Here is a 14,342-nt window from a genome sequence, read left to right as displayed (position 1 = left end):
GTTGTCTATCAGATCCATATTTTGTTAGAGTCCTGCACACTTAGATAAATTCGTTAGGGTACCAATTTGTTTCATCCTTTGTTATCATCAAAACATTAGAGATGAATTGTAGACACAAAATCTTATTCTAACACTTTCTGATCACAATGGCCTTGTATTTATCGTGCATCAAGTTGCTTTTCACACACTTCCAATTTTTGCCAAATCTAGCAACTCTTGCTTGCATGGATGCATGGGTGTGTACAAGGCCCAATTCATGATGCCAAATGATCCAATATTCTATGCTAATCAACCTGAGATGATGCCACATGGCCATGGATCATGGAAATGAATTTTGAATATAAATCTTACCAAATGAAGCCTTGTGGAAAGTCCTTCAAATCTTGTCCAAATAAGGTGATCTTAGACATTTTGGAAAGGTGAGATCAAGGGGAACAACCTTAATGTTGAACGCTTTTCCATTTGGAGCTTGTATCATGATTAATTTTGAGGTGGAAGTCTGGAAAATCAAACATAATTGAAAATTTTCTAAGTACCAAGTCAAATGGTCACTTCTTCTACCTTGAATAACTTCTGTTATGGGCTTCAAATGGAAACAGTTCCTGCATCAAAGTTGTATATCTTTCAAACATATTCAATTTGGTCATGAATTTGACCTTATTTGTATTTGGCATGAAGGAGTTATGCATTTTAGAAGTTGGGGAAAATTGCTTGTTCAATGGTAATGACCCAAAATGATCTATAATGTTTCCTCTTGGCACATGCTTTTGCAAGTTGAATTTGAATTTTCTCAAAGAATCAAAGTTGGATAAGACGTATTCAAATTGATAATGAAACTTGGATGGCATTTATCTCATAAAAATCGAGCAAGTTATGGTCCTTGGAAGTTGACCTCCTAATTAGGGCACAAACAAAATGACCTATAATCTTTCACCATAAAAAATGACTTTCCAAGCAAACCTAGCTCTTGACCTTAACATGAAAGTTGTTTGGAATGTCATAAGGAGTAACTTCACTCTTGGAATAATTTTCGTATGACAAAAATTGTAGGAGTTAGGGTCTAGGGACCCCAGTTTTGACCAGTTGACTTTCTCTGGTCATCCACCATGAACCAACTTGCAAACTTGAAGTTCTATTGATCTTTTAGACTCATGGAAGATCATATATGCACAAGATTATGTAATATTAAGTATCCCTTCAAATATTTGATAAAATACTGAAGAAACTTGTTGAGGAAGTCACACAAGATACCTAGATGAATTAGGGCTTCCAAGGCAAACAAGCTTCAAGCTCTTGATGATTTCTTGATCAAAATGATAAATGAAGATCATGGGGATCCATATATGAGGTCTAGAATCAATATGAACCATCTCTTGATTGATCTTCTTGCATTGAGGGTCTCAAACCCTAGTTATGAGCTTGATGGGGCATTGGTGGATGCACGCACTACCTATAAAAGAGACAAAGCTATACATAGACATATTTTTGGCATTTTGGTTAGTAAATAATGAAAAATAAAGTATGATACAATCAAATTTTCTTGGTGATCTCTCCCAATGTAAACCCAATGGATGAGGGGTAAGGAGGATGCCAAGGTGTGATCCCAAAGCCAATGCAAATGATGAAATAGCATGAGGAATCTTAGAGTCAAAATTGGGGTCTTACATGGTCCACCATCAACCTTCACTAAAATAAAAAGTGAATACACTAATTTGAAGAGAAAAATGCCAGGAATCCAAATATTCTCCCAAAATTCTCCAATTCTCAATATATTGAAAGATACATGGAATTGAAAATAGAAGAGTATGAACTGAGTTGCTTCGATTTGACTTCAAAGCAACTCAATCTTGTTGCCTACATTGGTAGGACTTCAGCAAACCAAAAATTAATTGAAATGATGGAGAATTGAGATAGAATTGAAGAGACAAAGTTTGACAAATTTCACCTTCTGTTTGTAATGATGAAGCTCAATCTGGATCTCAATTGCCTTGGGCTTGCATCCACTTGATTGCAGGAGGTGAAATGAGAGCTCAAATGGCTTGGATTCTTGGAGTTTCAACTTCAAAATATAAGTGAAATTGAAACTCGATTTTCAAATGAAAACCTTCAAGATTATCCTTTAATGGAGGTGGGAAGGTTGCAGGAGAAAATCTTGGGCAAGGTGTCCCTCATTCTGAGAAGTAAGGCATGTATTTATAGGCTTAGCAATTGATTTTGACACACTTCCATTCAAATGCCATAAATAGTAATTCAAGTGTGCATGCTTGCATGAGCGTGTGATAGGCCCATGAGATGATGTCAAAAGGTCCAAAATGGTCATGAATGGTACTGAAAGCCTAACATGAAGTCATACATTTCTAATTGAGAAGTGATCACGAGATTCATCCAAATGGAACCATGAAGAGTAACTAGGTGCAAGTCATTCAAACCTTGTCCAAATGAAGTGATTTTGGATTTTTTGGAAAGGTGAGATCAAGGGGAACAACTTTAATGATGAACACCTTTCTATTTGAAGCTTGGATCATGATGAATTTGAGGTGGAAGTTTGGGAAATCAAACATAATTGAAAATTTTCTAAGTACCAAGTCAAATATCCACTTCTTCCACTTTGAATAACTTTTGCTATGAGCTTCAAATGGAAAAAGTTCCTTCATAAAAGTTGTAGCTATTTCAATCCTCTACAATTTGGTAAATCATAAATTTAGCATGAAGGAATTATGCATTTTAGAAGTTGACGAAAATTTCTTGTTTAATGGTAATGGCCCAAAATGACCTATAATGTTTCCTCTTGGCACATGCCTTTGAAAGTTGAATTTGAAGTTTCTCAAAGAATAAAAGGTGGAGAGGTCATCTTGAAATTGATTATGAAACTTTGATGGCCTTTATCTCATAAATATTTAGCAAGTTATGGTCCTCGGAAGTTAACATCCTAACTAGGGCACAGACAAAATGTCTTATAATCTTTAACCATAAAAAATGACTTTCCAAGCAAAACTAGCTCTTGACCTCAACAAGAAAGTTGTTTGGAATTTAATAAGTAGTAACTTTGATCTTGGAATCACTTTAATATGACAAAATTTGTAGGATATATGGTCTGGGGAACCCTAGTTTTAACTAGTTGACTTTCCCTGGTCAACTTCTTTGAACCAACTTGCAAACTTGAAGTTCTCTTGATATTTTGGACTCATGGAGGATCATATATGCATAAGATGATGTATGGTGAAGTATCCCTTGATATGTTGTACCAAATGTTGAATAAACTTGCTGAGGAAGTCACGCAAAATACCGAGATGAATTAGGGTTTCCAAGGCAAACTAGCTTCAAACTCTTGATGATTTCTTAATCCAAATGATAAAAGAAGAACATGGGGATCCAAATATGATGTCTAGAACCATTGTGAACCATATATTGATTGATTTCCTTGCACTGAGGGTCTCAAACCCTAGTTGTAAGCTTGATAAGGCATTGGTGGATGCACACACTACCTACAAAAGAGACAAATCTTTACATAGACATATTTTTGGTAGTTTAGTTAGTAAAAAAATAAAAATAAAGTATGATACAATCAAATGTGTTTGGTGATCTTTCCCAATACAAACCTAATGAATGAGGGGTTAGGAGGATGCCAAGGTGTGATCCCAAAGCCAATGCATATGATGAGATGACATGAGGGATCTTAAGGTCAAAATTGGGGTCTTACACACATACAAAAGCTATCGAGGTTAAGTGGGTGTTAAAGTTGAAGCACAATACTAATGGGTCGATAGAAATGCATAAGGAGAGATTGGTATCTCGAGGTTTTCTTTAGAGATCATGATTCGACTACTCTGAAGTATATGCACCTTTCACAAGATTAGAGACTATTCGACTAGTAGTCGCCTTGGCATGTAAGCAAGGATGGTCGATATTTCACTTAGATGTGAAATCCTTTTTTTTTTTAATGTTCCCTTAGAAGAAGAAGTATATGTCACACAACCTCTTGGGTTTGTGATTCAATAGGAAGCAAGGAAATTATAAAAGTTGCACAAAGTGCTTTATGGCCTCAAACAGGCACCTAGGGCATGGAACATGAAGATCGAATCATATTTAGTCGAATTGGGATGCATCAAATGCAAATTTGAGTATGGTTTCTATTTCTAGGTTGTGGCACAAGATAGAAAATCCATCAGCTTATATGTCGATGACTTACTAGTGACTAGAAAGAGTTTGGAGAACCTGTCGAAGAGGGAATTTTAAATATCGGACTTGGGAAACTTGTCTTATTTCCTAGGCGTGGAATTAAAAAGGTCAAGGCAAGGTATGATGATACATAAAAGAAAGTATGTCAAAGAGATACTCAATAGATTCATATAGATAATTCGACTCCTTCATCTTCGCATGTCGAACCAAATTTGAAATTGGAGAAATATGGAGAAGAAGACAAAGTTGATGCAACTTTATTCAAACAAATTGTCATATCTCTGAGATATGTATGCAACAATCGATCTAATATAGGTTTATCAATCAGATTAGTGAGCAGAGACATGACTGAACCAAGAGTGTCACACATGAAGGGTGCAAGAAGAATAATGAGATGCTTAAAAGGATCGATAAACTATAGAGTTCTATTTCTACGAGACTCTAAAAGTAAAGAAGTTGTGGTTACTTTCTATTCAGTTGTTGATTGGTGTGGAGATAAGGAAGATCGAAGAAGCACAATGGATTATTTCTTTCAAGTATTTTGTGCCTCAATCTCATGGTTATCGAGAAAGCAACTTTTGGTGGCATTGTTATCATGTGAGGCTGAATATATAGCAGGATCACATGCTGCGTGTCAAGAAATTTAAATCTTTGGTGTTGCAGATCGACAACAAGTCAGCCATAAATCTTGCGAAGAATCTAGTTTTGCATGGAAGGAGTAAGCACATCAAATCTAGATTTCACTTCTTAAGGGAGAAGGTAAATCGAGGTAAACATGAAGTAAGATATTGCTCAAGTGGAGCACAATTGACCGACATTTTTATCAAATGATTGAAGATCAATAGATTCTTGAATTTGAAGAAGAAATTAAGAATAGTTCATGTCGACTATGATTAGCGTATGTTCGACAACATGGATTATAAGAGATATGTTGAAATATAATATAATCCAAGTTGTGTGAGGTTCAAGCTCAATGTTAATTATGATTTAGGGTTGTTATATTTGTTACTTAGTAGTCAAGTTACTTATGTGTATATAAATGAATATTTTGTAATTCAGTTTTGTAACATAATTATTCTTCAATAATAGTAATTCTTATTTTCTTATTCTCTCTGTTTCTCTCACTAAAAATGTCTCACGCACTAACATTTTTAAACACGTGAACACTTGTAAGCGCTAATATGATCTTCCATCCACAAGGAGAAATCGTAGGTCTCCTCTTCCAAGCTTCCTCCAATAATTATCCAGTCAAAACTCTCTCACACACCAAGTTATATACACAACTTGATCATATATATAATTGTGTTCTATATCTCATTTCTTAATACTTTTAATCAAACTTACTTCAGTTATTTAACTTAGACAAACAATTTTCATGTTAAAGAAAAAAGGAGATTTAAACTATTATGACAAAAATTTGCTACAAAGAGAAACTAACCATAAACCATGTAAAGAACTCCAATATATAAAATTAAAAGATAATCCATTTGAAAGTTTATACAGAATCAATATATTATAACTTTATCAAAAAAATCTATTCAATACAATGATACGTTAATTAGGTTGATGTTAGTTTATATATGTTCATAGCATAATCTTGCATCAAAATCAAAAAGCTTCCAAAGCTGCACCAAGCGCAAATATATCACAGTCTTCTGCATTGCACCAAGCATTATGATCATGCCCATTTTTACATCCACACTCATTCCAATTATTAAACCTCTTGTTATTTTGTTTCTCCATCTCAGCAACCGAACACACTTTTACTTTAATCTCTACTTCCACTTCTGGTGTTGTCAACATAACCTCTTTGCTATCACTTCCACTCTTCAAATCCATTTTCAACCATTTTTTTAACTCCATGTTTTGTGATTGAAGAATCACCTTCCATGGAATCTCACATTTTCCAATAAGTTGTGAGCCCCACATCTTCTTCTGCCTTAGCTCCAACACAATGCTTTGTTGATTAAGGTTTTCCAAGAATTCTTCTGGGCAAGAACAATCAAGATTAAAAGACTTGTCCCAAACATTTTTGCTGTTGAGTTGAATTCTTTTGTTGTTTCCTGTTGGAACATACAACCTAGCGAACAAGTGTTTAGTGGACTTGATGAATTCAACGTTTCGAGCTTGTATTATTTTTATTTCACAACTGAAGTTTGCATAAGCAATTATATGGGATGGATCCATTGAAAAATTGAGAGAATAATTAGGTAGTTTTTATGTGTTGTTACTAGAAAGAGAGAGGAAATTAAAGGTAAAGAATATGTGTGAGGGGTTTGTTTGAGTTTGAGTCGTTCAATGAGATGTATTATATAGTGAAGAAAAAGTAATTAACTAGTTGGAAATGCTTTCCATGAAATTGCTCTTATCCTTGAGCACTAATATTTTCCTATAAGGTATAGTAATTGATCCTATATCTCATTTGTCCTTTATGTGAATATTTTAATACCAACTTAATCTTAAATATGCACATGAGATTGTGCATAAGATTATATCTTAATAAAGAAAACCTTTAGAATCTCGAAAGGCTAGATTTTCCAATTTGGCTCATGCAAGTCGCAACATGGTATTGGCTACTAATCAAGAGTATCTTACAGACATCGAAAAAGCTAAGACTCTCACCTCAGTGGCCATTCTTTTCTAACTCACTCACACTAGTTGTAATCAATTATAAAACATTGCAAAATTTAGAACATGAAACTTAAGAATCAGTACTGGCCATACATCAAACTTTATCTCAACTAATACTATAAAACTCAAATTTGTTATCTACCCATAAAAAGTAGATATTTAATTGCAAGGTGGAGTGTAGTAATTATCCACAAATGTAAGACCAATCTCTAAAACTGTTGTCACTTATATGAGCGTCTGCAGACCCATGAATAAAGACTCAATTGCAAGATCCATAAATAAAGGACCAATCACGGGACCCAATACAAAGGGTGCAGATAATAAGTAGGAACATGCAAGACCTTACCTAAGCATCAAGCATCTTATCTCAATTACGACCTATCTCGCATTGTCAGATCCAATCGAATGACAATCCAAACCATGTGCGGGTTAAATGAGAGTGGTTTTAACCCTTTATTCTATATAAGCTCCACAGACACCAATTTTAGATATCATTTCCATTTTCATTCTAAATTGCATCTTGAGTATTTTATTGACTTTGAGTATTTGAGTGATAATCTTGTAGTCCATCCTGTTTCACCGTATCACAAACATTCACAAGCGCAATGAGATATCTCCCTACAATCTCATTCTCTATTCCTTGTTCCATAACCAAACATTGACATTGTCTAGGGGAACTTGAAATTTGCACCGTGCCATTTTAGCTTTGACTGGGGGCAATTTCGGTTGATCAAATAGTTCTAAATTTCTTGGGAATTGAGGTAAGGATAGTTTATATACAACACCCATACACATCAACCCAACAAGGAACCTTTTCTATATAACAAAGACGTAAGGGTCATAATACCCAAAGAGGACAATACCTTATAGTTGTAGTCGTGCGAATTTAAGGTCGAACGAAACATTGAAATTGTTTGTAGGAACTCAAACTTTGCACAGTGCCCCTTAGTTTCGAATGGGGAAAATATTTTAGGCTCGCCAAAATAGTCCCATATTGCTTGGGAATCGAGACTAAGGTTTGTTTATATACAACACTCATACACTTCAATCTAATGATGCACATTTTCTAAAGAAAAAAGCAGTGAAGGTTCTCACACCCAAATTGGACAATGCCTCATGCTTTTACCACAACTTAGCAACAACCGATCTTCTTCATTTTTGAACAATCAGTTGATCTCGTGAAATCCATGATATCATTGAATTCTACTCGACTATCCTACCAACGAAGTTCTGCCACCACAACAGTCGACACGATATTTCCTGAGATTGAGATTCCAATTCCTCCTAAAACCGAGGACGAACTAGTCTAGGTTATTACTCCTTCTACTCCTACTCCTTCGAATCCAGTTCCATTGATGATCGACCAGAGAAAGTTCAAAGTTCTCCCGATCTTTTAGTCTTCCTAACTACTTCTTCAAGGACAAACCTCAAAGAGACCTCCAGCACCACCTAAGATTCCTGAACAAGAGATCCTTCAAATCCTATAACAATTGCAAGCCAAGTTAGGCATATAAGGGACTAGCAATCTCCTCAATAATGTCTACAACATGGTGCAGTAGTAGAAGTCACACTTCTTGAGTAAGAGACTACTCTGAATAAAAAAATAATCTACAACGTATAGACCACTCTATACGTTAAGCGACTTCACATGGAAACAAGAGAGTTGAACTAGAATCGATCTATGTTGACGTCGTTTCTCCATGTAGAGGATGCCATAGATCACTAGATAATATCATGCATCGGGAACACCAAACTCCTCCACGTGATTCCAGAGAAAGAGGGAGCAGTTATAATCCACTTGGAGTTTTTGTCCCTGCGGGTCACTGTCGCACCACTCTCAAAGAGGGAATAAGTGTGATTGCAAAGTACATATTCTTGACAAGAGGATCCCTAAGTCTCCCGAGAATCCTTTAAATTGCATAACTACAATTACACAAGAGATCCCGATGAACACGTTGAGCATGTAGACACCATGTTTGACTATTGTCATGCATGTGGAGCTATGAAGTGTAAGTTGTTTGTATTGACTCTTAAAAGAGCCATTATGACGTGGTTCAAGACCCTTATGGACAGTTGCATAAATTCCTTAAAGGAGTAATGTGATATGCCTTTACTTCTCATCTCATTGCCCAAAAGAAGCAACTCACTATAATAGATGTACTTATTGTGATCCAAAAAAAGCAGAAGGAAACCCTATAATAATACATAGAATGATACACCAAGGTGGCAGTAGAAGTTAGGGGTGAATGACAGATTTAGGTGTTGGATATTCAAGAAGGGGTGAAGGAATATTATATTGGACAAGTGACTTCAAGCACAAATGAGAAGTGAATTATGGTATTCAAAATTCGTGATTAATTTTGAGTGTTTGTTAATTAAGAAGAAAACTATGATAGAATTTTTAAGATCAAAATAAAAAGCAGCAAAAAGTAAAAGCATAAAAGTAAATTGCTGAAAATGAAAGATAAGGATTAGAGAGATGGAACGAGAGAGTTATCCAATTTCAGTCGAACGCTGTCCTACTATTGTCCCCAAGACATCTTCTTGTGATTTAGCTATAATATTGGGTTTTTACATGTTATGTCCACGAACCTTCTGTAAGACCCCAATTTTGACCCTAAGATCCGTCGTGTTATCTCATCATATGCATTAGCACTGGGATCACACCTGGGCCTCCTCCCCACCACTCATTTATTGGGTTTGCATTGGGAGAGATCACCAAGCACATTTTATTGCATCATACTTAATTTTTCTTTGTTTACTAACCAAAATATTAAAATATGTCATTGTATAGTTTAACTCTTTTGTAGGTAGTGTGCATGCTCACCTATGATCTATCAAGCTCATAAATAGGGTTTAAGACCCTCATTGCAAGGAGCTCAATCAAGAATTGGTCCAACATTGGCTCTAAGTGTCATATACGAATCCCCATAATCTTCACATGTTATTTGATCAAGAAATCATCAATAGTTTAGAGTTGGTTTGCCTTGGAAACCCTAATTCATCTAGGTATCTTGTGTAACTTCTTCAACAAGTTTCCTCAATAATTGATCAAATATTTCAAGGGATACTTCACATTTCATCATCGTATGCATATTTGATCCTCCATGAGTCCCAAAAGTCAAGAGAATGTCAAGCTAGCAAGATGGTTCATGGTGGTTGACCAGAAAAAGTCAACTAGTCAAAACTGGGGTTTCCTAGGCCCTATCTCCTATAATTTTTATCATATGAAAATTATTCCAAGAGAAACGTTACTCTAAATAACATTCCAAACAACTTTAATGTTGCAATCAAGAGCTATTTTTGCTTGGGAAGTCATTTTTTATGGTGAAAGATTATAGGTCATTTTGTCTAAACCCTAATTTGGAGGTCAACTTACCAAGACCATAACTTTCTCATTTTTTTTGATATGAAAGCCACTCAAATTTAATGATTAAATTCAAGATGCCTAGTTCAACTTTGATGTTTGTAGAAAGTGCAAATTCAACTTGAAAATTCATATTCCAAGAGGAAACATTATAGGTCATTTTTTGACCGCTACCATTGAACAAGTGATTTTTCTCAACTTCTAAAATGCATAACTCCTTCATGCCAAATCAAAATGAGGTCAAATTTGTGACCAAATTGAAGAGATTTTAAAGATATATAACTTTAATGAAGTAACGTTTCTCATTTTAAGTGCATAGAAAAAGTTATTCAAGGTGGAAAAAGTAAACATTTAACTTGGGACTTAGAAAATTTTCAAATATGTTTGATTTCCCAAACTTCCACCTCAAAATTCATCATGATCCAAGCTTCAAAAGAAAACTTGTTCAACATGAAAGTTGTTCCCCTTGATCTCACCTGTCCAAAACATATAATATCATCTCATTTGGACCAAAATTATAGGACTTGCGCATGGCCTCATTATGGGAAGTGTTTTGGCAAGATTGAACTTCACATGATCATTTCCATTTGCATGCTTGCACATGATGGTTTCAACAGACTTTGTACATGATTTGGAGTTGGATTGCATCACTCTTAAGGACCAAATGATTTCCCATGCACCCATGCAAGTGAATTACTATTATTTTCAAATTTTCAAGTGGTGCAAATATCAAATACATTGTCTATTTAAACAAGCTTAAGGCTTCAAATTCATGATCAATACCTTGCCCAAGCTTTGCTAGACCTCTGCAAACCCTCACTGCCATAGAATTTTATGAGATTTCTCTTGAAATCGAGCTTGAACTTCACCTTCTGTTTGGAAGTTCAAACTCCAGAAATTCACTTCCATTTTCAGTTCATTTGGTTTCTGCAAGCAAGAGGAGGAGAAAGCAATTAAATCCAGATCAAGATCAAGTCAAATTGGATCAAATCGAAGGTGAATTTTCAGAAACTTCCACTCTTCGGTTCTCTCTTATTTCTCCACTATTCTTGTTGAGTTTTGGTTGTCTGAAGTCCTACCAATGTAGGCAACAAGATTGAGTTGCTTTGAGGTCAAATCGAAGCAACTAAGTTCATGATCCTTAAAATTCAACTCCCTGTATCTTCTTATATGCTTGGAGTTAGACAAAATTGAGGCCAGATTCGAACTCCTGAGCATTTTTTCATTTTGGTGATGGTTGAAGGTGGACTAGTCCGGTGAGGTCCACCAGAGAAGAAGACCGGACCTCTGGCTCCGGCGATGTGTTGACAAGCTCCTCAACCACATGATCCACTTATTTTGTTTTAATCTTGAGCGTTTATGGTGATTACCACGCGTGTTGCTCAGTTGACTAAAGACCATATTGAACGCGCGCTTTGGACCATCTGGTTTGCCGCCTTAATTAATGAGGGAGATCAGATGGTCCACGTATTTTTGATTTTATGAATTTCCATTTTATTTGCTTTATTTTCATTGATTCATATTAATTTCATTATTGATCCAAAAAATATGGGACTTTCACAAAAAATTTGCAAATATATTCCTCTTTCATTTTCTGAATTAAAATTATTTTTTGGATCAATATTGATATTTTTCATGATTTAATTTTTTTTGTACATGTTTTTAATTGTTTAAAAATACTTCTGACTTTTCAAAAATAGTGAAATATTTTCTCCAAGGTCCTTTGACCTTGTTTGACCTATGATAAATCTCCATGCCATTTATTTGGTGTTTTGAAGAGGTTTTAGGTTTTTGATCAAACATAATTTAATTTAATGCATTTTTAATTGATATTTAATTTGTTTAATTGAAAATAAATTATGTTGAGTCATTTTTATTGACTTGTGATGTTTGACTGTTGTGTTTGTACCTTGGTCAAGGTTGATTTGACTTTTGTTGGATTAACATCATTGGATTTAGGGGATTGATGAAATGTACATTTCATCTCCCAAAATGAATGATTTTAAATTTGATAAAATTCCTCCCATGACCAATTTGTGTTGGTCTTATTTCCCCTCCCTCTTCATCTTCAATCCCTTTCTATCCCACTCCTCTCATTGGCCAATGACATCTTAATATCCTAAGGCTAATTGGTTCATGAACCAATACAAGTATGGATGAGATTAAGTCCACCCTTTGATAATTTTCTTTTTGTGTGTCGTATGTTTTAGGAGTATGGTTCATTATACCATATCTCTAACATGCATTAACACCAAAAAAATTATTGCTCGGCCTCAGATAGTTGTGACTTCTACATAAGTCCAATTACGCTTGCTTAACATAGTGCTAAATTTTGACACAAAGGCATAACATTTTAGTAAGTGAGATTGTAAGTCTCCCCCCTTTCATGGTATTGTGTGAAAACTTGACCTTTTTTCCATCCTTTGGAAGAGGTCTTGGTTCAAGGATCCATGCTTGTGAATAGAGGGTTGAGTGTTCTCCAAAGAATGACTTAAACAATTGAAAAGCAAAACTCCACTAACTTCTAATCAACTAACATTTGACTAACTTTTATTAATCTTGTTTTTTATTTTCAAGTCATTTACTTTATGCAATTTAAATTCAAGTCATTTATCGATTGCCATTATACATACCATTTAACTTGTTTATTTTAATGTCATTTTCACTTTGCTCACTTGAGCTATGTATTGTGATTATATTGTGATTTTATATACATGTTTGTGTATTTTGTTTATGTTTGTGGTCTTTTGACCTTAAGATACTTAATAAAAAACAAAAACCCTAAAAAATGTTTAAGTGGACTGTTGGATTTAAACTGAGACTTGGACTTATAATTAGGCAACATTCCCTATGCAAAAGGACTTGGCCAATGCCAACATTTTTAAAACCAAGTTATTGTGAAGTGAGCTTTCATCTGATGCAAGTCTTAAAGATCCATTTGAGTTCATCTACTATTTGGTCTTGATGTAAATGTTCCTTTGAACCTGTGTCTAATGCCTTATTCTGAGCCATTCAAGAAATATTTCATCTGATACATGGGAGCTTAAGAAGAAAACTAAAGTTGCTTGCTTGAATGTGGCTATCTTTATTTGATGCCTTGATCTTCATTTTTCTATTTGAGTATTGATATTGCTTGATCTTAAAGTCCAAGGGAAAAGTGGGGTTTTATATGACATTCTTGTCTATTGGATTGCATCCCATTGGTCAGATCTTTTCAACTCTCAACTTTTAAATTTTTGCTTAGGATTAGTCTCTTCATCTCCTCCCATTTCTTAAATTTCAAATCTCTCCCCAACCAAAAGAAATAGTGAGTTCAACTTTCTATTAGATGTATTTTTCATGATGTCAAAACTAGGATATTTTAGCATTAATGTATATTAGATGGTATCCTCTGATTCTATATTTGCATCTTAGAATTAGGAAGCATAAAAGTATTCTGAAACAAGTTTGAAAAACATTTCATTCATAAAAAATGCATCAAAAATATTTTTTGTGAAAAAGTGAACTATAGGTCGACACATACGATTATAGGTCGACCTATAGAATTTTTTTCTCTATTACAGGTCAACACATCAATTCCATATGACGACTCCTATGCTGAATTATTAAAGCCTTTAGATTATGTTCCATATGCCACCTATTTAGGTAGACACATAGGCAACCCATGATATTCACGAATCTACGCATGACCTATATAGGTCGCCTATGTGTCGAACAGGTCGACGCATGACTTTCATAGGTCGACCTGTGCAACAAAAATTTCCAAAATTTAATAATTTTTCAAATATTTTGAATTACTTTTTCCTTAAAATATGCATTCATACATGCATCATTTACTAGTAAGGTTTCTAATGAGTAAAACCTATACAAAACCTAGATTTTAAAGCATTATCATAATCTTCAATCTCTCTTCTATGCATACACACAATCAAACTACACATAATAACTTTTTATTGAATGCCATCTAAATTAAGGTTGATAACGTCCAATTTATATTTTTTGTACTGCAAAATTGGGTTAGGAACTTTGAGGGTTTCAAATCAAAAAACAAAGGTGGAGTTTTCCTTTAAGATCTTTTATGGTTTGAGGGTTTTGGACAATACTATGCAATCCGGATTCGACTGGGTGAAGTCTTTGAAGAATGGAAGGTTCCTGGAAAAGGAGT

General features: G+C 34.7%; 1 protein-coding gene across 1 annotated transcript; it reads right to left on the bottom strand.

The window, feature by feature from the left end:
- Positions 1-5,682: 5,682 nt before the first annotated feature.
- On the bottom strand, positions 5,683-6,437 carry LOC127082904 (uncharacterized). The gene has a single exon (XM_051023127.1). It carries the CDS (start codon positions 6,364-6,366, stop codon positions 5,788-5,790), a length of 579 nt encoding a protein of 192 aa, XP_050879084.1. The 5' UTR covers positions 6,367-6,437; the 3' UTR covers positions 5,683-5,787.
- Between the last annotated feature and the right edge of the window lie 7,905 nt (positions 6,438-14,342).

This window comes from Lathyrus oleraceus, chromosome 5, assembly GCF_024323335.1.
Source record: "Lathyrus oleraceus cultivar Zhongwan6 chromosome 5, CAAS_Psat_ZW6_1.0, whole genome shotgun sequence".
Lineage (NCBI taxonomy): Eukaryota > Viridiplantae > Streptophyta > Magnoliopsida > Fabales > Fabaceae > Lathyrus > Lathyrus oleraceus.
Note: the sequence above shows the minus strand (reverse complement) of the source record. Positions and strands in the feature narration are given on the sequence as shown.

Coding starts and splice junctions, on each gene's coding strand:
- LOC127082904 (XM_051023127.1), bottom strand. CDS start 6,366: ATGGATCCATCCCATATAATTGCTTATGCAAACTTCAGTTGTGAAATA.